The 10,129-nt window shown below is 41.0% G+C and overlaps 1 protein-coding gene across 1 annotated transcript; it reads right to left on the bottom strand.

The window, feature by feature from the left end:
* Positions 1–347: 347 nt before the first annotated feature.
* On the bottom strand, positions 348–9,798 carry LOC124871641 (heat shock 70 kDa protein 12A-like). The gene is made up of 4 exons (XM_047371101.1): positions 9,585–9,798; positions 9,339–9,510; positions 1,936–2,049; positions 348–1,733 (listed from the first exon to the last, which is right to left on the bottom strand). Exons 1-4 carry the CDS (start codon positions 9,762–9,764, stop codon positions 1,096–1,098), a joined length of 1,104 nt encoding a protein of 367 aa, XP_047227057.1. The 5' UTR covers positions 9,765–9,798; the 3' UTR covers positions 348–1,095.
* Between the last annotated feature and the right edge of the window lie 331 nt (positions 9,799–10,129).

Below are 10,129 nucleotides of genomic sequence, written 5' to 3'. Positions count from 1 at the left end.
AATAATACTAGAGCTGATTATTTTAAACAAAACAACATCAGACATTACCATTATCAAAGCAGTAGAATATCTTTTATAAATCCAGTATTTTGTCATATTTTACATTAAAACGCGATTTACCAGAAAAATAAGCTACACTCTCATCTATTCAGGAAGCCTGACTTTTCGTGTCCAGCTGAGTGAGCATCCATTGTTTTATATCAGTAATAAAAAAGTAGAAATAAACATGACGTGTTGGAAAACAGTGTTTGGTGGCTGGTTGATGTCTGTCAGGTTAAAGTGAACATGACACAAGTTGGAAAAGACAAACAACACGAAACTGTGCAAAAAAACCTCACAAGACCAGGTTCAATTTGTATTTATTTATTTTCTAGGAGCTGTTGATTAAAAATAAAGTAACAACATTGACATGATTACGTTTCGTCGTTTTACCGACAAATCGATCAGAAAAGCTGTGAAGACGAGTGAACTCAGTCAAGGATGATTTCTGTCCTGATTAGAAGTTCAGTGTCTATAAATCATCTAACTATATTTTATTTGTCTTTCATGTGGGATTTCTAAATTAAAGCCTCATACACATGATATGTAACACATCACTGTATTAGAGATACTGGATCAGAAGTTTGATACGTTTTAAAGTATTTGATCTTTTTCTCCTTCATTTATTTTTAATAATTAGACCAGCAGCTCGGTCAATAAAGTTATTTATACCCATAATCAGTTAATTATAAAAGAATACACAGATTTACCACAGAGTGAATCAAAATATTTCATCTCCAGGACCATAAATCAGGAACTAAAACTACATGTTGACACATTTTAACCTCATTTACAGAGAAGATCTACAGTTTGGATCATTGTCAGAACCTTATTGTTAATTCATTAAGAATTTAAAGTTTCTTGTTTCTATCAGTTTGTTAAATTTAATGACAAATGACGTATCTTAGAAATCCCTATCATCATCACTATTATTAGTATTATTAGTAGTAGTTACTCTACTGGTACCAAAAAGCAAATAAAACCTTTACTCTCACCTCCTTTCCCAAATACTGCAATCAGAACCAGATCATAGTTACAAAAATAGAAAAATAAATCTCATGAAAACCAATTCAAGCAAGCTGGGCCTTTTTTCTGAGACGACACCAACTTTGGGTTTCTTCCCAGCTCTACAGCTCCTTTCAGGACGGCTTCCTGGGGTCTAAGAGGACACAGAACTTTATACTGAGGTCCAAACTGATCAGTGATGTGCTGACGTAGTATCTGGCTCTCAGCAAAGCCCCCCACTAACACAATAGACCCAATGTTGAGATCTTTCTGTAATTCTTCTCTGAGACTCTTGGTGATGCCCTGCAGACTCTCATCAAAGAAAGATCTCAGTTTCTCTCTGGAGATTCTGATGACTCCTTCATCCCAGGAAGCTCCTTCCACCGAGACAAAGAACGTTTCAATCTTTTTCTTTCTCTGAGCCCACATTCCCAGGCTAAATGGGCAGCTGATCTGAACATCTTCATCCACCTGTTTGAGACGGATAAAATCATACATCATTTTCTGAACCTCACTGGAGAAGTTTTCTTCATATTCTTTCCAGACTCCATCAGAGAAAATTTCTTCCAGGAACTGTTTGAACTTTCTGTCCACAGTTCGTCCCCCTAGAAAGTTTATAGGGGCCTCCTGCAGCTTCTTCAAGGTTCCTCCTTCCAGGACTTCATAAACAGCGATGTTAATATAAATATCTTTTGACAAAGAGGAAGAGAATAAAACAGAATAAAGGATAAATGTCGGAAATCAACTTATTGCACATTCAAACTCACATTCAGCAACATTAATCAAAAAGATGACATCAATCCACATTTATTGGTTCTCTTGATGTTTGAACACAAAGATTTTAAAACTCGTATCTTGATAAACATTTGAATAACCGTGTGTAACAGTTACCTCCACAGTCCACAACAAGGTACCGTTTCCCGTCTCTGTTTTGGGTCTCCAGCAGGACTTTGGTTTCTTCTGGTTCCTTCTCAAAGTGTACTGCCACCTGACTTCCTGGTGGATCTAAACAAACACAGAAACCTCACTGAGTGATTCTATGAAAAACGTTCAATGGTACAACCCCTGGTAGAAATGATGGAATCACCTGTCCTGCAGGAAGTTCATTCAGTTGTTTAATTTAGTCTAAAAAAGTAGATCACAGACGTGACACAAAGTGGCAACTTTCTGGCTTTAAGAAACACTAAAAGAAATCAGGAAGAAAACTGGTAGTCAGTAACAGTCACTGTTTTAGCTCGAACACAGAAAAAATTATGGAAATTTTCATTCCTAAAAACTAACACCTGGCATGGCGCTGGTGGTTTAGGGGTTAATCACACCTCCATATATATCGAGGCTATAGTCCTCGATTCGGCCATCCCGGGTACATCCCGGCAACCTTTGACGAATGTCTGGCTACTGTCAAAACTTGAAAAATAAAGGCCTCTAGTAATGAATTCAATTCAATTCAGTTTATTTATATAGCGCCAATTCACAACACATGTTGTCTCAAGGCACTTCACGAAAGTCAGGTACATACATTCCAATTAATCATCTCTCCCTCACAGTCTCATCGTCAAAGGTCGATGGGTCTCGACTGGTAGGTCTGTGTCACACAGCCCGGGCAGATGTCTCAAAGTCAGCATATTGTCCTCTTAGTGATGCAACATAAGTGTGCAGCGACTCCAAAGGGCGCACAGGAGTCATTAAGTCCATATCTCACTTTTGCAAGCCGTTGCCTGTCAGCTTGAATCGGTGCAGCACAGTTTCCCAAAATATAGTCATGAGCGCGGTCTTGTCAGACGTTAACATCTTTAAGGCCTCTGTTATTTTAGCCTAATTCTCACAAAGAGCTCTTGTGGAGTCTTCTCGGCAGCTCCACCTTGTACAGGAGAGGTATTTTAGCGTCATTGAGATGTCGGCAGTGAACACCTTATTCCATCGGTGGGTGGAAGCAGAGCAAAAAGCATATAGTGCTTGAAGTAAGTCAAAAAACTGCCTTGCTCCCAGACAGCTATTTTCAACACAGTTCACACCGACCAAATTCAAAGAATGTGCTGCACACAGAATGTAATTCATTAGGGGGTTGTTCTTCTTGAGTTGAGCTTGCAACCCACAATATTTCCCTGACACGTTTGATGCATTGTTATACGCCTGGCCACAGCAGTTGGAGAGATCCAGCCCCAAGTCACGGACCATCTTGATCACACAGTCGGCCAGACTTGACCCATGGCGACTGTAAATAGGTTCGAATGCGATAAATCGCTCAACCACTTCTCCTTTCTCACTCACAAATTAGAACATAAAAGTTAGCTGGACCACGTGAGACATGTCAGATGTAGAGTCTACTATAATAGAGAAATACTTAGCTTGCTGTAGTTCTGTAGCAATGGCTTGCTTTGTTTTCTCACCCATTAAACTAATAAATTTCTCACAGATAGTTGATGACAAACATGAAGTCTTGCCACGACTCTTCTGATCATACTTCTGCAAATGTTCCATTAAAAATGGGTCAAACTGTGCTACCAGCTCGAGGATTCCCAGGTAATTACCATTGTGTGGAGATCCCAAAAGTTCATGACCTCCCCGGAAATGAAGCCTCCTTTAAATCAGAAATTTAATCACAGCAACAACCCGCCTCAATACATCCTTCCATTACTGACCTCCTGCTTCAATCTGTCTCCAAGAGAAACATCCACAGAGCCCCGATGTTTGCCGCCATGTCTAACCGTTCATGTCGTTTTCCGTTATTCTCTCTGGATGTTTCCAATCACTAAACCAGGCAACTAATGCGTTACAGTTTATTGATAAAACGTTGCAAACAAAGCAATAAATGTCTCTGGTGGACGGTGAATATACAATCCATTCCCATGGAATAGTTTCACCAATGTAAAGGCGTCGGGTCGGTGAATCATCGTCTTTCCTCTGGCCTCTTTTCCCCGCCGCGATGCTGGATATTTAGCCGCCCGATTCTGAAAGTCTGAAATCCCTTAGAGAAGAATTTCCTCCCGGATGGTTTCTGTAATTGATCCCCATAGTGCAGGGTCTTCAGAGATGATGGTACTTCAGGTGGCCTCAACCTGTTCTGTTTGCTCACCGGCGTCTCTGGCTTCTTCAGGTTCTTCCATAATGTTAGCTATCGTTAGCTCAGGTCAAGCTAACGTTGGCTAGCTCCAAATCCTCCTCCTCATTTCTAGCTTTTTTGAAAAAGCTACTTATTGGTGCAACATTTTTCTTTCTCTTCTTCTTTCTCTTTCTCTTCCTTTTCTCTTTTCTTTTTTCTCTTTGCAGCCCGCTGGGCTTTTTATTGCTACCAAAACGATCACGATAAATTTCCCAACAGTTCCACTCAAAGATTCAACCTATCTGAACATGGATCAGCTACAAATTAAAAACACAGTTGTAATCTCAACTTGTTCTTAGAAAATCTGATCTAGGACCAGTACGGTATAAACACCTATAGTTCTCATTAGCCAATCATCACAGAGCATCGCCCCTGCTGTCAATCATTACCTGTCAGGTCTAAAAACTGACATAAAAGAGACAATCATAAGAGTTCAGTTTTATAAACAACTTTTATTTTGTTCTGATTGGATGATTACAAATTGAGTGCCAAGCCCTGTGTGGGCTGTTTTAATGCTGCCAGGGGAAAAAAATCTGCTGGCACAAAGGGCCCCTCTTTGCCCAAGGGCCCCTCTCTGCCCAAGGGCACCTGGGCACCTGCCCAGTTGGCCCATATTGTAGATCCAGCTCTGAAACCGTCAATAAGTTTCTGAACCAAACCCGCTGTTTCATGGTGGTTTTGTGTGTTTTGGAGGAAATGTTTGTCCGTCTGAACAGCAGATTTTATGTGTGATCAGCTGGTTTAGGATGTTATTAAATACAGCGCTCTGCCTGCATGTAATTCAGAAAGATGATGTGTTATTTTTCTTTTCTTTCAGCCTTCAGGCTGGTTTATGATTTGTAAATAATTAAATTATATTTCGATTTGATCCACTGCGGCCATTGTGGTCCCTTAATATTATTGTAGTCACTCTTGCATTTAATTAACTTTTCCTGCACTACAACCTTCTCATTTCTCCTGGTCCCACAGCCAATCAGTGAGCAGCAGTCTATTCACGTCGCATGTAGACCCAACTCCGCCCCAGTCAGGCCATCAATATCATCCCCATAAGAGTCGCACAGCATATTTCAGTCAGTGGCTTGGAAGCAGTCCTGTAGTGTCTCATCAGCCTCCTCAGTCCACACCTTCACAGAGCTTTTAACAGCTTTCTCCCTTTTAACTATGGGTTTGTATTGTGGGGTCAGACGGGTTAGATTATGGTCCAATCTCCCAAGCGGGGGAGTGGGGCGGAGGTGTAAGCGTCTTTTACATTCTCATACATTAGATCCAGCGTCTTGTTGTTCCTAGTGTGACATTTCACCTACTGTGTGAATGTGGGAGAACATTTGAGGGGAGGCGTAGTTAAAGTCATAACTACATGTCCAAACTCTCTCTAGAGGTACGTCCTCATCCCAACTATAAGCAATTCTCAGTCCAGAGTTCATACTTGCTCCTTCACGTGTTTCTTTACACCACTTTTCATTCCCATGTTTTCATTCAGCTATGACTCTAAAGCATAAGATGCTACTCTCTTTATTGTCTCCGTATCGCATCAGTGCAGCCAGCTCAGCAGTTTTGTTGGAGGTGGAGCTGACATTTCCCATAATTATGGAGGGCAGGAGAAGTTTAACTTGAACCTTTCTCTCTTTTTGCATTCTGGCTTTACCTCGTCTCCTTTTCCTTCTGATGTCGGCTGGGATCTCCGGTTTTTCTGCGTGCAGGAGGGATGGCCACATAGTCCTAGGAGCTGGTCCTGTGTATAGGTAATGGGAGCCCGCTTGAAGTTGTGAGGGTTCCCCAGCGCATTTTCAAATAGTCCCAAAAACATGATAAATCTGAATATTACCATGGCGAGGGAAGGCCTTCCGTACGCCTTTTTGTACAGTCTTACGAATCCACTAAAGAAAAACAAGGATCTAAAACTAAAAACACATAAAAATAGGAAACATAAGAAGAAAGAAGACAGAGCTGCTGTAACTGGCGACCGTTCACACATCGCCATCTTGGAAGAAGGTTAAAAAAGTAAAACTCTTTTTGCAAATGGCATCATTCAATCCAAGTGAAGTGAAGCGCTTGGATTGAATGAAGCCATTTGCAAAAAGTAGGAGCATGTCGGCCGAGCGCAAATGGAGAAAAAGAGCAAAAACCATTTCTGAGAAAATAGTGATTTTCGTTTTATTCCAAAATGTGCAAGTTGAAGTTATGAAGTAACCACTCAGTGCTCTAAAGGCCAGTTTTAAAACGGTAAATCGTATGTTTAAACTCCGCCTGTTTTCAGCATAAAACCCAGCCGGCTGTATCTGCAGGGTAAATCCCAGACCTCATTCCTATAGCGGATTAGTTTGCGTGTCGACCAATAACCAGCATGCCTGCAGGAAGCACATGGCTACTGAAAGCAGCTGCCATTTTAAAAAGAAATCCTAGTTTCCAGCTGACGTTAATCCAAGACGAGGATGATGATTTCAGAAGCTTTGACTGTAAATGCTACGACAGAAGAAAGGAGGATTTTTCACTAGGGACGCAGTAAGTATGGTGCAGCATCAGTGCCAAAATTAATACTATTGTGAACCCAGCGGTGGCTGCTTCCTTGTTGCAGGAGGCCATACCCATTCTGAACCAGCTACTGATCTGATTAATGATGGGCTGGCGCTGGTAACGTAGCGGCTGGTGTTACGTCGGTTTTCGCGTTTCCCCATCAGATACGGTTTCCCCTGCATCTCCGCACCGCCCAGGCGGCAGAAAACGTGTGTCCTCGTTGCAGGCTCGGAACCGCCGAGTCCAGAGTCCATGTCGGGCAGACGGCATCCCATAATCCTGTGTGCTGTCCTCACCCCCCGTGATACTTCCTTCCTCTCCTGTGCACTTCCCACACCACACTGTCCTGCTGAGACACAGGATGCTTTCCACCGTGGACCTGCAGACATCTGTAAGCAGCTGAGGAGAGAAAACGGTCCATTTTATTTCCTGAGGAAGAAGAGCTGTTGTTGTACCTTCTTCAACAGGTGGGAGGTGTTTCCAGTCCAGGAGACATCAGAGGAGATGTGGATGTTCTTGAACTTTATGCTGTCCACAGCTCCACCACCTCCCACAGTATACATAGAGAAGAGCATGTTCAGTCTTCCTGGACCTCCTATAATCCACTGACCACCACTGTGTCAGATGTTGGACCTCAGAGACATCACCAAAAGGGAGTATTTAGGGTACTTTGTTTGGGTAGTTGTGTTTTTCTCCAGAAATCTACATTGAAATGATGAAATATTAATTCTGGTTATAGTACCGATGACCCTTTAACATAATCTGAAGAGAATGTTGTCACTTCTCATAATTTTGTAGAAATAAATTATTGAAAGTGACACAAAAGTATATACAGGATAAGCATTTTGAGGTTCTTTGACCTCTTATTTCTCTAAAACTCTGCAGTAAAATGATTATTATTGTTTTTTTTATATATATTAAACATGTATGTGAAGGTTGTAAATAAATAAGTCATTAATATAAATGTTCTGAAGGTTACTTTTTTGTTTTCCTCTTAATTTCTCAACCGTTGCCTGGATCGGCGTCTGGTTTGCTCTATTACCATAATGCACCTTGTTTCCACGAAGCTAATCTTTAAGACAGAGCTAACGTCAGCTGGCGTGACCGCGTATTTCTGCCGGTTCACTTGACCCCCGTAGCTCCTGCGATGACGCCTTCTCTTGTCGACTGTTTGAAAAAATGTTCTTTCTTTTAGTGTTTCTTAAAGCCAGAAAGTTGCCACTTAGAATGAATGTAGTTTTTAATCATCTCTGATCTGCTTTTGTTCGACAAAATGAAACAACTGAATGAACATCCTCAGAAACTGCTGATTCCATCATTCTTGTAGGGGTTGTAGCTTCAGGCTCAGCTGGAGGTTTTTAGGCCGGTTCATTTATCACCGTCTCTGCCTCCATAGTTTGTGATGCTGGAAATCTCTGGAGAAGTTTCCAGATCAGTGATGACCTTGTGTCAAAGCAGCTCCCTCAGACCATCTTAGAAGGTCACCAACAGCAATAAAAATGGACAGTGAGAGTCTTTTCTGTCTGAGAGACGCGTCTTTGACAGATATTAGAGTAGAACTGATGCTGAAGGTGTCATGATTCAGTGTTAGAGGTGGAGATGTTACTTCTGGTGATGAAGCCCTGAGGCCTGAGTCCAGCAAAGTGGACGTGTCCACATGAAGCCTGTTGAGGCCTGATCTTCAGGATCTTCAGGATCTTTCCAGTATCTGGAAATCATGTCTCTAAGACCTCAACAATCCATCATCCTTCAACTGATCATCTTCTGGATGCCAAGTTTTCAGCTAATGGCTCTTTGGAGCTAAAATAGGTTCTGTATCAAACTGTTATGTTTGGTATTTTATCAGAAGCAGGTTATTGATTATCATTGATGAACATTTCAAGTTTAGGGGCTTTTTCTGCTGGTCAGAGTTAAGCTTAAGAAACAAAGATAAATTCCTCTGAAATGGTCAGATAATGGAGAGTAAAAACCAGCAAAGTCTAAAACCTGGAGCAAACCTGGAGATCTACTGATCAAGACCACAGTTGGAGCTATTTGGTCTTTATAACTTTGAATATCGTTAAAGTTAGCGGTGGTTATTTTGTGTTTCTTTTTTGGGTTATTTATGGGAGTTATTTGTATGTTAATGATTATTTAAATACTTGTTTTGTTTTGTTAGCTGTTTTTGTTCGTCAGCTAGGATGAACTCTGGGGCTATTTCCTATAAGTAAAGGAACTGGTATAGGACCAGCATGCACTGGGGTGGGCCTATGGTTTTTTTACCAGAGCAGGAGACAAACAAAAATCGATCTTTGTTCATTTCTTGCCAAACTGGATAAATAAACCGTAAACGGCAACCTTTCAAAGTCGGAAATCGACTTCTTTTGCCTGCGTGAAAAATGCAGCCACAGTGAAGTCGAGGCTTGTTGATCTTTGATGTTGAATGTTTGGTTTAACAAACAATGGAAACGCCACTAAAACCACTTTCATTTCTCCAATGTGAGATCAATAAAGTCAATCTTATCTTACAATAAAGTCTGGCCTTGATGAGGAGGTTTAAATCCTTAGTTAAGGTCAGAGTTCATGATCCAACAATTAGAAAGACAAACAGGACCAAAATGGGCTCTATGGTAGAATTTTAAGGTCAGAACCACTGCTGACCAAATTGTATGACAGACTTTATAGATCCACACAGTACCATTACAGCTGGTACCAGCATCTGTTGGTCCTGGAGATGGATCCTGTGAGTCTCTGCTGTAGTTCTGTGTGAAGAAACCATCAGATGGAAGCTTCAAACACCAGGTCAAAGCTGCTTCTGGTTCCAGAACCAACATCAGTTTGCCTTTAGTGTCTTCTGTTACAAGACCAGCCTGGAAGAGAAATGAAAAGTCTGAATCTTCTGAACATCTCAGAGCTGCTGTCCTCTTTAAAAACATGATGTTACCTGAATAGCAGCTTCTATCATGAACCCTTTAGGAAAATCCTTCCAGTCGGCAGGAACAGTCAACACCCAGGTGAAGTCAGAGGCTGTGAACTTTCCACATGCTGGATGAACGTTGATGGTTTTCAGAGCATCGTTCTTCAGGAACATCAGAACTTTTGTTAAAACCTTCAGGGCCTCCATAGACCTGTTGTTGACTGCATAGATTCTCTTCCTCCAGTCGTCCTGGAAACAGGTTTGAGTTTGTTAGTTTTATTGTAAGGAATATGATTATTGATTAATTAATATTAATCAAGAATCATAATTTAAAATAATAATTTGAAAAATATTAATTTCTTAACCAAAAATCATTACTTACGAATAGAAATCAGAGATATCCTCTGGTGTTGTGATTATGGGCTCAAAGCTCTTTAATAATTACAAATTATTAACCAAAACCACAAATTGTCACTGTTTATTCAACCACTTCACCGAAGGTGGAGGAACTTCGACCTTGTTTTGACAGATAAATTACTCTTGCACGAAATAAACACAAATGCTTCTCTTAA

This window comes from Girardinichthys multiradiatus, chromosome 7 (assembly GCF_021462225.1).
Source record: "Girardinichthys multiradiatus isolate DD_20200921_A chromosome 7, DD_fGirMul_XY1, whole genome shotgun sequence".
NCBI classification, from domain to species: Eukaryota; Metazoa; Chordata; class Actinopteri; order Cyprinodontiformes; family Goodeidae; genus Girardinichthys; species Girardinichthys multiradiatus.
Note: the sequence above shows the minus strand (reverse complement) of the source record. Positions and strands in the feature narration are given on the sequence as shown.